The 15,289-nt window shown below is 41.0% G+C and overlaps 1 protein-coding gene across 2 annotated transcripts in view; it reads right to left on the bottom strand.

Moving 5' to 3' along the window:
* Positions 1-15,289, bottom strand: part of CFAP54 (cilia and flagella associated protein 54) — a 341,833-nt gene that overhangs the window by 133,550 nt on the left and 192,994 nt on the right. For both annotated transcript variants that reach the window (XM_083182295.1, XM_083182296.1), the window contains exons 38-41: positions 13,583-13,806; positions 13,122-13,248; positions 9,369-9,477; positions 1,453-1,605 (exon numbers count right to left, since the gene is read on the bottom strand). In XM_083182295.1, the coding sequence (XP_083038421.1) occupies positions 1,453-1,605; positions 9,369-9,477; positions 13,122-13,248; positions 13,583-13,806 (613 nt within the window). The remainder of the gene's footprint in view (positions 1-1,452; positions 1,606-9,368; positions 9,478-13,121; positions 13,249-13,582; positions 13,807-15,289) is intronic.

Genomic DNA, 15,289 nt, shown 5'->3' with positions numbered 1-15,289 from the left:
GCCCGGTCCCTGGCATCCTCCAGCGCTCTCCAGCCCTCCTGGGTCCCTTCCTGGAAGATCTCCTGTCTCCCTGCCTGCCTATCGTTGGAGGTCAGCGTCTCAGCCTTCTCCTGTTACCTGTGCAGCTTCTCTGCAGATCTTGGGGGTCAAGTAAGTGCTCCTTGGGAGCCTGGTTTATTCTGTGGAGCCTCCGAGCTCCTTTGTCTCTGATCTGCCTGTGCCCACACTGGTTCCGCTCCCCCGCTGGGGCATCGGACCTGCCCCGCCGTGGGCCTTATTCAGAACCTGACTCCATCTGTATTTTACCCTTGTTCGTGCCTTCCCTTTCCTGTCTGTCCTAGGCAGGGCCTTCCCTGCCTTTCCACTCCTGCTGGGGGGTTTTGGGGATTCACTGTCTTGCATTATATTGTATTCTTTTGGAGATTCCCCGTTAAGTTCTCCTGGTGTCTGCGACTGGGTCGTATTCCCGTTATTGGCCTGGTGCCGGCAGACAGGGGTTACCTTTCAGTCAGGCCCGGTAGTCAGTATTTCCTTTTGAGTTACCCCTGACGATCACTTCTCCTTTGTCCATTCATAGACCTAGCTGCATCGGGGTTGGAGCGGGCCTAACTCGCTCCTTCGAACGCGGCGGCCACAGGTGAAGCCTAGCTCCCGCAGGGATTGGTCATCTGCCCGGGGTACTCAACAGAGTTAGTATAGGGTTCGCTGTGGCCGTCCTAACCGGCGGTCCCGGCTGCGGGCTCACGCCTAACTTCCCATTCCCGGTTCCAGGTTACCATCACCCTGTGCCTAACGGCAAGCGTAACACAGTGACTTGAAGTTCAAGACAGTATAGAACAAGTACAGGAGATATAAACATATCTGCTTCAGCAGACGAAACGGAAATAAGTATGGATGGTAGAGAACTAATGGATATGGTGCCTTTGAAGGGAGTATGAGGTAGAAGATGGTTCAAGTAAGAGAAAAAAAGGAACATGAGGGAAGAGGGCCCTGCTCGTGACAGCTTACATTCTAAAGGGGAGGAGCAGACAGGGGTGACACAGATGGTGTAGGCAATGAGAGTGGAATAGATGATGACTAGGTTTGGTGAAGAAATGGGTCTTGAGACCCTGTTTAAAGTTTTGTAGCGAGGTTTTGTAGAGAGTATTCTAGGGAGAGCTACAGAATTCCAGAGATAGTAGTCAGTAGGCAGAAGGGGTGGCATCCATTAGCGAAGAGGATGGGTGGGAGTGTAATAAGAGATAAGGTCAGAGACATTAATGGGAGAGGAACGGGTAAAGGGCATATAAGATAGCATGAGAAGCTTGAATTGGATGCTGGAAAGAAAACGGGAGCCAGTAAAGGGTTGTAAGAGAGGGAGGTGGACGTAGTATGTATGGTAAGGAAGTTGAGCCTGGCTGCGGCTTTAAGGATAGATTGGAATGGAGAGAGGTATTACACAAATCACTGTACCTTGGCTATAAGCGAGAAATAAAGTGAGTAGTTTTCTGCTGTGTCTCAGTGCTCTGCTTGAGTATTTAGATTTCTGTAGACTGTTGCGGAAGCAAGCAAAGGTATCCATCACATCCACTGGAACGCATATTCGTGCTTCATGTTTCTTACCATCTGAAATAACAGGGTTGTTAGACAATTTTTTTCTCAAAGTAATTTCCTACATATATATGACATACTGCCTGCATAATCATAACTACTTGCCATGTGAGATTTAAAATTGTTCTTTTTTTCCGGAGCGCATGTGCCCCCTTATGTATTTTATGCACCATTTACTATGTACAGTATTTGTAAACCCTGCTCTACAGTGGATTTTGGCGAAGGGTTTCTGTGATGTAGGCATCACGGACGGTGTAATGGTTAGCATTACTGCCTCACAGTGCTGAGGTCATGGGTTCGATTCCCACTGTGCGGAGTTTGTAATTTCTCCCTATACTTGCGTGGGTTTCCTCTGGGTACTCCGGTTTTCGCCCACAATCCAAAAATATACTGGTAGATCAATTGGCTTCCAACAAAATAAACCCTAGAATGTCTGCATGTACATAGATTGTAAGCTCCACTGGGGCAGGGACTGATGTGAATGTTCAACTATACTCTGTAAAGTGCTGCGGAATATGTATGCGCTATATAAGAAACTGTTAATAAATAATAATAAATAATAATAAATGTCAGATTTTATTTCTATATTTATATATTTTATTATCCCCGCAGTTTGTAGCTAACAGAACTACAGCTCCCAGAACTCTCAGGGTGATACACCCATGTGAGCTATGAAGTCACTCCCTGGTGCCACCCACCGTTAGAACGGCGTCCAGACAGTCTGTAACTTGCTGCCACTGAACACTGCTATATAGGTAAGCACATTGCACTTTATTTGTTTGGTTTGAAATCCTGAAGAAAAGACTGCAGAGTCTTGAAGCGTCGATATGACAAAATAAAGAACACCATTTATTTCACATACGAAGACCACTAAGTGCTGCCTGACGTTCTTCCTGGCGGGGGGACCCTACAGTATATATATATATATATATATATATATATATATATATATATATATGTATATATATATATATATATATATATATATATATATATATATAGAGAGAGAGAGAGAGAGAGAGAGAGAGAGAGAGGGAGGAATGGAAGAGGCGGCACTCAAATGGGGTTTTTCAAAAGTGTATTGTGGCAAAAGAAAGGACCAACGTTTCGGGGTCTTAATCACCCCTTTGTCAAGGTGCAAGTGGATTTCCACTTGCACCTTGACAAAGGGGTGATTAAGACCCCGAAACGTTGGTCCTTTCTTTTGCCACAATACACTTTTGAAAAATCCCATTTGAGTGCCGCCTCTTCCATTCCTCTACCTACCTGTCCTGGAAGGCACCGGGGTATTCGGACCCAGCTGCGGGAGTGCCAGGCCTTCTCCATTTTATATATATATATATATGTATATGTGTGTGTGTATATATATATATATATATATATATAAAAAACAGTATGATTCCGGCACTCACTGCATAAAGAAGCTAGCTTGCCCCGGTGCCTTCCGACCAGTAACTCCTGGCGTGGAGCTGCTGAATATAGACGGTGATGCGGCGGCACTCGGTCAAATAAAACATGTTTTATTTGACCGAGTGCCGCCGCATCACCGTCTATATATATATATATATATATATATATATATATATATATATATATATATATATATATATATATATATATATATATATATATAGGTAGCGTGGTGGTCCGGCACAGCCACTTGTAATACGATGTAATACGATGCTTGGTGGGTGCCCGCAGTCTTCAAACAACTGCAGCACTCCATCCTCTATGAAAAAATTTGCAAAACTTTAATAGCTCATAGCATAGCAACGTTTCAATACAAAACATGTATTTTCCTCAGGCTAATCAACATGGTACAAACACTGACCTTATATGTGATACATCCCACACTAAGACCCACCTGCAGCGTGTCCACTCGGCTTGTCCGCGCACCTAGGTGACGTCAGCTTTAATTAGCCGATAACCGGTGGTTACGATGGTTACTAAGGGCAACCAATTCACATAACACCAAAACTCCAATAATACATAAAATTACAAACATACATACATCATAACAAGATACTCACTAAACATTTAAGCTGAATTTTTTGAACATCAATATATATTAACGCTGTCTAATCATATCTTAATTTCTCTTATATAGCAGCATTTAGTAATGTCAACCCATTACCATATAATTAACAAATATATATGAAGAAACATGAGACAATTCTAGCAGGGATTCACAGACCGCAACAATATATATAAGTAAGGTATACAATGTAGCGATGTTAACCCATCAACGCAGGAATGCTCCAAAACCTGTCGCCTCATTCAATCCCCGTGGGGCTAGCGTTTCCAGGCGCATAATCCACCTGGCTTCACACTGTATTAACAGCCTCCCCCTGTCTCCTCCCCTGACCGAGGGCATTATATGATCAATCATGCGATATTTGATACTAGTCATAGTGTGACCCGCTGTGGCCCAATGTCTCGCCACCGGATGTTGGCTTGAGCCAGATGTCAACACTCCTTTTATGGCAGACCTATGTGCTGACATTCGTTCTTTAAAAGTACGCTCAGTCTTGCCTATAAAACTGAGGCCACACGGGCACAAAATCTGATACACGACAAATTTACTGTTACAAGTCAGTGTGCCTAATTTATAGGGGTTTACCCGACTGTGGATGATAGAATGTATCTCCAGGTATTAAAAATTTGCAAGTAACACACGTGCAATGCACATAGCCAAGGTTCTTTCTTCTAGTGGTTATCTGATCGGCTGGTGTGTATGTTTTTACCAATATATCCCTCAGACTTTTAGACCTTTTATAGCATGGGAGGAGACGGGTGTCACTAAGTTTGAGGTCAGGATCGGATTTGACAATTGGCCAATGCTTTTTAACCACTTTAACCAAATCGGGGCTATTATTGGTAAACATGCTAACAAAAGGTAAGTATGACTCCTTGGAGTCTCCCTGATTTTTATTTTTACCAGCCAGGAGTTCCTGTCTTTCTATCGTGCTCACTTGAGCTTTAGCAGTTAGCAATTCTTTTTTATGATAGCCGCGTTTGACAAATTTCAAACCATTATAGTAATTTGTTCCTCAGCCTTAGTCTCGCTAGAATTAATTCTTTTTACTCTCATTAGCTGTGAACGGGGGAGGCCATGTACAGTACCTTTGGGGTGGCAGCTTGTCGCATGTAGAAGGTTGTTTCTATCTGTTTTTTTAGTGAAAAGGCTGGTGTTTAAAGCCCCTTCTGTCACTTCTATATGGACATCTAAAAAGTTAATCATATTTTTACTGAATTCATAGGTGAACTTAATGGGGCTGGGTCCTTCATTATGATTATAAATGACATTTTAAAGCATTTCTGGTGGACCTTTCCAGATAATCAATAGGTCGTCAATGTAGCGGACAAAGAATAATATCCATCCTCCCCACCATGACATCAGAGAAAAACACATCTTTTTCTATTTTAAACATGTAGATGTTAGCAAATGAGGGGGAGACCACCGCCCCCATTGCACACCCAACATTCTATATACGCAAATAAATTTTTCGTGAGCACCAGTCTCAACAGTTGAACCACCAGTCCAATATCTGGACCAACATAGTTGGGGGTGTTGGCCAAAAACTGTTGCAGTGTCAACAAACCATCATTGTAGGGTATGTCAGTATATAAACTGCTCACATCCACTGAAAACAGCCAACTGTCATCATCTAATCGAGGAACTTGTTGTAACTTTTTTAATAAGGATGTTGTATCCAGTAGATAATTCGTATGTTACCGGATATATGGTTGCAGTATACTGTCAATGTACACTGATATCCTCTGAAATAGTGAGTCCCTAGCAGACACAGGGACTTCTGTATCTTGGGGATACAATAAAACGCCGCTGCCAATGGATGTTCAGGTATAAGTTTTTCCATCAATTCCTTATGGATGAATTTACTATACACTGCTTGTTGCAATACTGAACACAGTTCTTTCTTAAAATTATCCGTGGGATCCATGGCCAACCGACTGGACCGGTGTTTCATTCTCTTCACTACTACCCATTAATTATACACGTGCACTGGGTCCCGTCAATAGATATATTTCGGCATTTGGAGAACCCCATGGTCCCCTATTTTCTACCATGTAGCTTATTCGGGATAATATTTAACCCCTCATTATTCACATAAAACTAGATTAATTGCTTACCGCAAAAGATAAATTTATATTTAGCGGTATAGTTCTTCAGGCATGTTTTTATGAATTTTTAATACCCTGATCAATTTATATTAGAAGGATTAGAGGTGAGCTAGCTTTTAGCACCCTGAGTCAATAGGGAAATATATATGTATAAGACTCCCTTCTGACTGATATCTAAATCAGTAGACAGCACCCTGAGTCAATAGGGAAATATATATGTATAAGACTCCCTTCTGACTGATATCTATCCATCCATAATACTTATAATAATACACTTAGATACAAATATATGGTGCGGGTCCCCCCACTCTCTCTCTTGTGAGCTAGCTTTTAGCCTCACAAGTAAGAAACCTGCTTCAGCCTTTTGGTTTCAGTCCCCAATGCGTATTTCAACACAGTCCAGGGTATTAGGCACTAGATCTTTTTCTCTCCAAGACTGCTCCTTTCCAACCTTTTTTAATGGGAATCCCGGGACCCCACGGGATTAAGACATATCTGGGAAAGAAGATGGAAGTCGTCGACGAAACGCGTCTGGCGTATCCTACCAGACGCAAACCTTTGGCCTACCACAAGCCCAGCGTGTCGGAGTGACACAGGATGCGGTAGCTGCACCTCTATATCGCACTAAGGAGATACTGACTGTGGATGCGGTAATATATAAAACCACATGGTATTTCAGCCCACGCTGCTGAAAAGCAGGATACGAGTCGTACATTTTTTAACTGATTTCATACAAGCGATTGATGCCTTTAAATAAAAGCAATACTTGCACTATGAAGCGCTTCCTTCCGTCTTCTTTCCCAGATATATATATATATATATATATATATATATATACACACACACACACACACATATATACATATATATATACATATATATATATATATATATATATATATATATATATATATATATATATATATACAGGGCTATTTTTCAGCAGGCTCCAGCAGGAACTGAGGCCCTTATTCTAGTTCACTCTTTCTGACAAAATATTTCTTAGATGGACAAAACCATGTGCACTGCAGGTGAGGCAGGTGTTACTTGTGCAGAGATAATTAGATTTGGGTGGGGTTTTACACCTGCCTCACCTGCAGTGCACATGGTTTTGTCCATCTAGGAAATATTTTGTCAAAAGTTCCTGCTGGAGCCTGCTGAAAAATAGCCCTGTATATATATATATATATATCCCCCTGGAGGTATGGGAAACAGGGAGCTCCGTCATTGGAGCAGGCTCCGGATACTCCTTATATGGAGATCCGGTGGGCGACCCAATATGTTAGTAAAGCGCAATGACTGGACAGTTGATTTAATTCACACACGTTTTTCTGATTTACTTAATTGTTTGGCAGCTTTATATACTGGACTGGTGCATTCATTTACTGTGGGTCAGTCCAGGAAGAAGGCTGAATAAGCCGAAATGGCTCCGTTGACTGCCATTGACTGTAAACTATGCCCTGATTTGGTGACTATATATGCTAAAAAAATTTGATCATGACACTGCCAACCTGTTACCATCAGTTGCATCCCAGTCCTAACCTCCATTGAGTTTTTCATATGGAATAAATACTTGGGTACTTGTTTCCTAGCACGGCCACATATCTTATGGATCGTGTACCTTTAGTTAAGGTACACGATCCATAAGATGGACCCGATTTCCTTTGAAATCAGGTCCATTTGGCCGGCTAGGACAAAATATCGGGGGCATCGCGTCGGTCGGGACCGTTAACAATGGTCCCGACGCGACCGACGCGATGCCCGCGATTTCCCCATAGGGTTCAATGTTAAAAAATATTTTAACATTGAAATCGTGTCGGGAAAGGTAAAATATCGGGGCATCGCGTCGGTCGGGACCATTAACATAGGTCCCGACGCGATGCCCCCGATTTTTACATAGGTTTCAATGTTAAAAGATTTTTTAACATTGAAATCCTGAAAAAATGTAAAAAATGTGAAATGGGCCAATATGACCCATTTCACATTTTAGATGTCCCCGTCGTCACCCCACGATAGACGCCAACCCGAAGCGTGGCGAGCGCAGCGAGCCCGCGAGGGGCGGCGGTGCGCGTCCTCCGACCTTTTCATTCCCCTACTATCCACGTCGGCGTGGAGTTGAGAATAGAATAGTGTGGCGAGCGCAGCGTGCCACCGAGCCCGAAGCGTGGCGAGCGCAGCGAGCCCCGCGAGGGGACGCGGATACCTTCACAGTTATACGCGTCCCCTCGCGGGCTTCACAGGTGTCCGTGGCGACGCGGACACCTGTGAAGTCCGCGAAGGGACGCGTTTACCTGTGAAGGTATCCGCGTCCCCTCGCGGGGCTCGCTGCGCTCGCCACGCTTCGGGCTCGGTGGCTCGCTGCGCTCGCCACACTATTCTATTCTCAACTCCACGCCGACGTGGATAGTAGGGGAATGAAAAGGTCGGAGGACGCGCACCGCCGCCCCTCGCGGGCTCGCTGCGCTCGCCACACTTCGGGTTCGCGTCTATCGTGGGGTGGGGTGTACGCCGTGACATTTGGGGGGGTTGGGAATATTTTACATTGAATCCAATGTAAAATCGGGTCCCAGGGACCCGATTTACATTTAATTAAAAAAAAAAATCGGGTCCAAAATCGGTCGGTCGCGACGATCGCATCACATGCGACCAAATCGCATGCGATGCGATCGACCCGATTTTTCCGACACGACCACCCCGATGTAAATCGGTGTGGCCGTGCTAGGAAACAAGTACCAATACTTGCTTTATTTCTAAGAAAGGAGTGCTGCCTAAATATGTCCTTTGGATATTGTGTTTTCCCATCTATTCTCTAAGGATCCTGCACCCTACATCAGCTTCATTAATGAGTGCTGCTCCCATAAGTTTTTTTCATATATATATATATATATATATATATATATATATAGTGGCAGAGCCAGTAATGTAATGAAAGTAATGTGGAGGATCCAGACCTGGTTTTGATACCAGTAGCAGAATCCCAGGTGTGTAATCAGCAGCACCTGGAATTTCCTGTTATAAGGGTTTTCAGGGCAGAGTCACCTTGCTCTAAATGGTGGAATATCTATCAAGGTGCTGGTGAATATTCAATCTGTGCCAATATTTCCCGACAGGGGATATATCAGCACTCACCTATTCAATGCTACCATTACTGACAGCATTGATGTCTGATCTGTTTTGTCAAAAACAGCAGTGGATTGTCAAATTCACGGCCATTTTCTGACAATCCGCGGTAATTTCTTTTAATTCAAAACCATTTTCTGACAATCCGTGGCCGTTTCTATTTTTTGGACTTTTTTCGACACTTCACAGAAGGAGAATACCAACTGTCAATTTACAGCATTGGAAGCAGTCGGAAACGGCTGGGATTCCGACTGTTGGGGCGTCTCGACAGATGTAATCCGGGATTTAATATGCCCATTAATATTTAGCAAAAACATGAATTTAATATAACTTAATTAAAATTACCGTACAATTAAGAAAAAATATTTATCTCACGTAGTTCAATGTGGTTAAAAAAAAGTAGTGAGTTCTTACAGGAACTGGACAATGAGGTAGACAAATATACAATACTGAGGTTATGTATTTGCATTGGATAAAAATATACTTCAAGTACATCGATGTAACATAGATCTGACCTGAATGACCGATATATCGTCTGTGATCAATTTCTGCTCCAGGATTCCTCTCTTCACTACTGACTGTGCCAACATAAAGAGGTTTACCGATGTAATTCTTGCAATACATCTAAAGAGGAAAACAAAATAGAAAGATAAAAAAAAGAAACACATTTATTGTGTGCATGTTTCTCAAATACCATAACAGCAATGATACTTTATAGATAATCCAGTGTCAGAGAAAATAGGCTGATGTTTATCTTGTTCAAATATCAAAACTAAAATGTACAGTATGCTTTACAAGAAAATATAGCAAATTGCTATGTCTGATGTTCTTGTTTTGTTAAACAGAATAAAGGTTATTGGAGTTATTACTTTTTTTTTAGCAAAAACTGAATAACAACAAAAAACAGCAAAAATAGCAATATTCATTTGTTTCTATTTGCTTTCAGATACAGAGTGTGTGAGGGATGATACGCATAGGAGATAGTAAATGTATCAAGCATACTGTAAAACAGTCATGAAGGCATGAACAGTCTGAAGACAATGACTATGGAATTATAATGAAAATATTGTAATGGAAATGTGAGCCTTTAAACTCACTTTCTACCACATCCCTCCTCCCGCCAGAGCTGGATTAAGGCTCCATGGGGCCAGGGGTACTTAAGACAATGGGAGTCCCTAAAAATTACTATGAGCCAAATGTAATAGTGTCAGACAGTTCTTAGCAGTGATCCTGGCCAGTGCAGAGACAGAGAAACGGCTGTCTCCATCACTGCAGCAAATCATAAATATATAAAAGCAAAAATATGCAAATGTCTGTTGCCTGACAGCAGGCACGGGGGAGGGGGGCTCCTGAGACTAGGGGCGCCCTGGGACCCCCCTTAATCCAGCTCTGCCTCCCACCAATACTCAATAATCTTCTAGGGTACCAAAAAACATATCTAATATAAATGTCCACTTATGGGTATTATGAATATCCCAGAGGTATCATGGATATCGCACTGTAGGTGGAGTGGCCAGGATTACTCAAGGTGTATGGTAGAGAAACTCCAGAAACTTTTCTATGATTACAGTATTTTACATGGTTTCGAGGGTATGATCAAAATCTGGAGTTATAGAGATACAGAGAAGTGCAACAAAGTCAAGGCTGTGTTTTTTAGGTTACTGCAAGGAGCAGTACAGACGTGTGGGGGACCTGCCGTTTATTAAGTGACAATTGAGGAAGCCGTTGACATGGACACACAGGTGGAGAAACGCGTATTGTTGCTGTATCCTTCTGTCTGACCCAGTGACCGCACAGCTATTACCGCTGAATATACATCAGTACAAGCGGCTTATCATCTGGTTACTGGGGCTGGTAAAGCTCCTTCCCCCAGAATCTGGAGTGTTCCTCCTATAATAGGACGGTGGACTTTTCCCTTCACAAGGTGGATAACATCTGAGCTGATACATAACAAACTACAGCCTAAAGAGACTATCTTTCTGTGCGGGACTGGTAACAATGAAAAAATGCCTTGCTAACAATTAATATCCTATGCCTCTTTCAAACGTTATTTCAAGCCTCTTACCAAAATAGAAAAATTAATTACTAAGCCTCTGTATGTTATGTATAGTTTGTCTTGTCATGTCAATTTGTCCTTGAAGTAAATATGAAGTGTACTTCTCAATTTTTAATATATGTATGATGTCCCTATTAATTTATTTTTAATAAATCTTTTATATGATTGCAATTAATTGTTTATTATTAGGCTGAACACCACTGCGTAAGCTATATGTTCTCTGTCCCTCCTTGTCCTTGTTCATTTTGAGGTACACAGCCTCTTGCAAGGGGCAGCAATAGTGCTCAGTATTTGGGATCCTTTGGATACAGAGGACCAGCGCTCCTAGTAACCCTAGGGTTACAATTTTTTGGTTTATTAAGTACCGCTAATACAATGGAAGCTCAACAATTAATGAATGCACCTACAAACTGATAGCAAATTCTAGCATATCATAAACCTTTTTTTTTAATTGTGTATTTTTATTGATAAAAAAAATAAGTTGAGCACAACAATGGTAACTTTACACTGTAAAACTGTACATTGTCACTGGTAATAAACATAATCGTTACAGACTGTTTCTGTGAAGACTTGGTTTTTTGGGTTGTAAAGGTCAGGAGAGAAGTAGTGTACATGGTGATAATATAGTTGCATAGGTGTAGAGACAATTTGTATAATTTTGAAATTTTATGATAACATTTGAACATTTGTAACCCACCCCTCCCCCAACCAAAGAGAAAAAAAAAAGGGAGAATTAGAATAAGGTTAATACAAACAAACGATAAAGGTACTGATAATCTCACTCATTGTTAGGGCTGAAGGACTCCGAGAGGCTGAGAGGAAAAGGGATAAAATAGTTCTATACTGCATGTTACTATATGGCGCATAATCAGTACAGGGGTTATTGGTTAGTTAGATTTTGCTGAATGTCAACAGCTGAGGCAAATCTAGAGGAGGTCCATCTACTCCATTTGTTCAGGTAAGGAGCAAGCGAGCCCCTGGATCTATAGGTAAAACGCTCATGTCTTGAGACCTCATTGACGAGAGCTCTCCAGTTGTAGATATTAGGATATGAGACATATCATAAACCTTTTGACCTGCATATGCGTCTTATGCTACTTTCACATTTTTTCGCAAAACCTGCTTAGACCCTGTATTTAAAACGTTTCTTAAAATGGGTCAGAGCAAGTTAAACCCCTTTCACATAGCATGTTGTAAACAATATATTACAGTTTAATTACCTTTTTTGTACCTTTCACATTGAACCCGTTTCACCCACAGAAAACAGGTGGGGTCTTTGGTGCACACACACACACACCCCCCCCCCCCCCCCCCCCCGGGGTCCCACAATTCTAGGGGCATTTGAGCAGGGACAGGTGGTTACACAAGTGGCTGGGCAGCATCATTTACCTGCCTCCCTGTCTGCAGCTAGAAAATGGCTGGCAGCATACTGACTAAATAGCTATCCACCAATAAAAATGCCAACTGTCATTCACTGCATGGAAGCATGTGATGAGGCAGGGCAGGACCACAGGAAAGGCATGTCATCCTTTTTTTTAAACTGGTTCCCATGATTGGGTGTATAGGGTCCTCAATGCATTGCTTTTTCCAGGTTCTACAATGGTGTAAGATGGCCCTGAACAATGTGTATGAAGTTTAGTGGCTATTCAAGATTAGTCTAGGAAAATATACATTCTACCAGTCCCTTAACCATAACATATGGTAGAAGTCTTTACTTACTTTACTCAATAATAAATATATATAATGAAGCTAATTTAATTAAATGTAAAATATGCGGAGGGAAAAGATTACGCTCATTGACCTATATGTTCTGCTAAAACAACAATATTTGAATCTGAAAAGTACACTGGAAAATGTTGCCATTAATTGTACCAAAGCAGTTAAGAAATATACAATATTAAATCAGCTCAATCAGCTGTAAGCATAGGATCTTAGCATTCCATTATGTTACAGACAAGAGAATCATTAATGTATTTACAGTTTGCCGATACATGTTCCAGCAATGTAATTGTGTAACAGAAGAACAAAACGCCAGCATATATCAAGAAAAGACCTCAGTAAAAAAAAATTAACAAATAAATTGATTAATTTGGGTCAAATAATACATACTGTACAAACATCTACAGCCACACAAACACGAACATCATGTCCATAAATTGTGGTACATTTTTTTAACTTTAAAGAAACTATGCAACAAACAGTAGTAACCAACCTTTCTATCACTTTCCTCTGTAACTTCATTGAAGTAAGTCTCAGAACCTCCTGTATTAAATATTCTGGCAGCCAGCTTCCTCTGTGCATGCACCAAGACTGGAGTTACTTGTTCAGTAAATCTCTCACTGTAATGAGAACATATAAATAATATTGCATAACATTAATAGGGTGCATAAATAAATTCCGGTCTTGCAGAAATCTTGGCTTGATGCACATCTATAATATGGTTGTAAAATCTAAATTGGCCCCAGAGTTATTTTCTTTTACTGTAAGTTGTCTTCCTATCTTAACTAGAACGACAAACTGTGTCGCTACAAGATAAAAATCTCTAATGACTAGATATGAATATTTTATAATTCACTGCAATTATATTCTCTGGCATTTTAACATTACTATTTTTTTTTAGTGCATGTGAAAAAAATTTTTTATAAAAGTAATATTTCATATAATAATACTTACTGAGAGAGTAAATTGAACTGAACCGCTACATGAACCAAGGATTCCCATTTTTCCATACTGTTTAAAACTTCTATAGCTTTAAGAACTAGATCCCTTATCCAGCGAATGTCTATTACAGTGACATCATCAAAGGGGTATTCAAAAGTCAGATTCGATCCGCCCTCCTCATCAGCAATGCCACCCATGCAGCTCGGGACACTAAACTTTTCATCATCATCGATAGTCTAAGGGGTAAAATTGGATACTGTCACATTTCAGAGAACTATCACAAACAAATTGACATCAGATTCAGCAAGTATTATCATAGTAAGCATTGTGTTTACGCAACCACACAGCTAGAGTGCTGTATTGTAAATTCAAATGTGATTGAAAATCTAATGCCATTAAAGTAGACCTTTCATCATCATGCAAAACTACATTGGTAACATCAATACAGATTTTCTTAGATCAATTATTCTCAACCTCTTAACAATGAGAGGAATAAAAACAGTTGGTAGCATTCATATGCCAACAAAGAACTTTAAAGTGTAGCTATCATGCAATTTTGAAAATTGTAACATCAAAAGAACAAAGTAAAATTCCAATTGCATACACATCTATTAACACACATACTAGTTGTGACAAAATCAACTATGCAGAACCACACTTTTGGCTTTATGCTTCTAGCTATATTGCTTCATGTATTAGTTAACCTTTTGAGTGCCAGGGGAATTTGTCAAAATAGGTTTGAAAATTGGCAAGCAAACTTTTTTATAAAACCCTTTGAGTGCCAACGTTGCTGTGAGAGATCCTCAAAATATCTGTTAAAAATGCCAACATCGCTCACAGCGACTGGCAGTACAGATGGTGCAATGGTTAGCATTACCGCCTCACAGCACTTAAGTCATGGGTTAGTTTCCCACCATGGCCCTAATTGTGCTGAGTTTGTATATTCTCCCCGTACTTGTGTGGGTTTCCTCCGGGTACTCCGGTTTCCTCCTACATTACAAAAATATACTGGTAGGTTAATTGGCTCCTAACAAAATTAACCTTCATAGCCATTAGGCAACAATCTAATAGAAGTTGCCCAGGTCACTCTGGGGCCAGCCCAGCATTCTGGAAGATTTTTGGCTGCCCCCAGCACACACCTTTACCTGGTTGATGCTGCTGTCGGCATAGCAAAGCAGAAAGGAATGCTGACAGCATGCACCGCGTCTCCCATCCTTTCCACTACCAGTGTGGAAAAGGAGCAACCATCAGCAGGAGCAGCAATGGAAAGTGTGGCCTCACATTATACATGGGACATTCGTAATGCATACTGTAATGTGACTGTTCAATAATAAAAAAAAAAAAACAATGCACTGTATGTAGAAATACGCAGTACAGTACATCCATGACCTAAGAACATAATGTCAGAAAGCTAAAAACATTGATATTACAAATGATAGGAAAGCAACAATTAAGGGTGAATTTACAAAAACTTCTAAAAATTAAAAAAGGTGATGTTGTCTATAGCAACCTATCACATTATGTCTATAATTTTCTAGGATGCAGTAGACAAATGAAAGACAGATTGAAAGACATCACCTCTTCATTTTTAGAAGCTTTAGGAAATGTATCCCTTAGTGTGTATTACACTGCGGGGGGGGGGGGGGGGGGTCCTTGGGACCAAAGATGCAAATCTCATCCTTGTAGTCTCACCGCTGTCCAATGCATGACCTGATGTTT

The sequence above is a fragment of the Crinia signifera genome, chromosome 4, assembly GCF_055691185.1.
Source record: "Crinia signifera chromosome 4, ASM5569118v1, whole genome shotgun sequence".
In the NCBI taxonomy this organism is placed as follows: domain Eukaryota; kingdom Metazoa; phylum Chordata; class Amphibia; order Anura; family Myobatrachidae; genus Crinia; species Crinia signifera.
The sequence above is the reverse complement of the archived record's forward strand: the minus strand, read 5'-3'. Positions and strand labels throughout refer to the sequence as shown.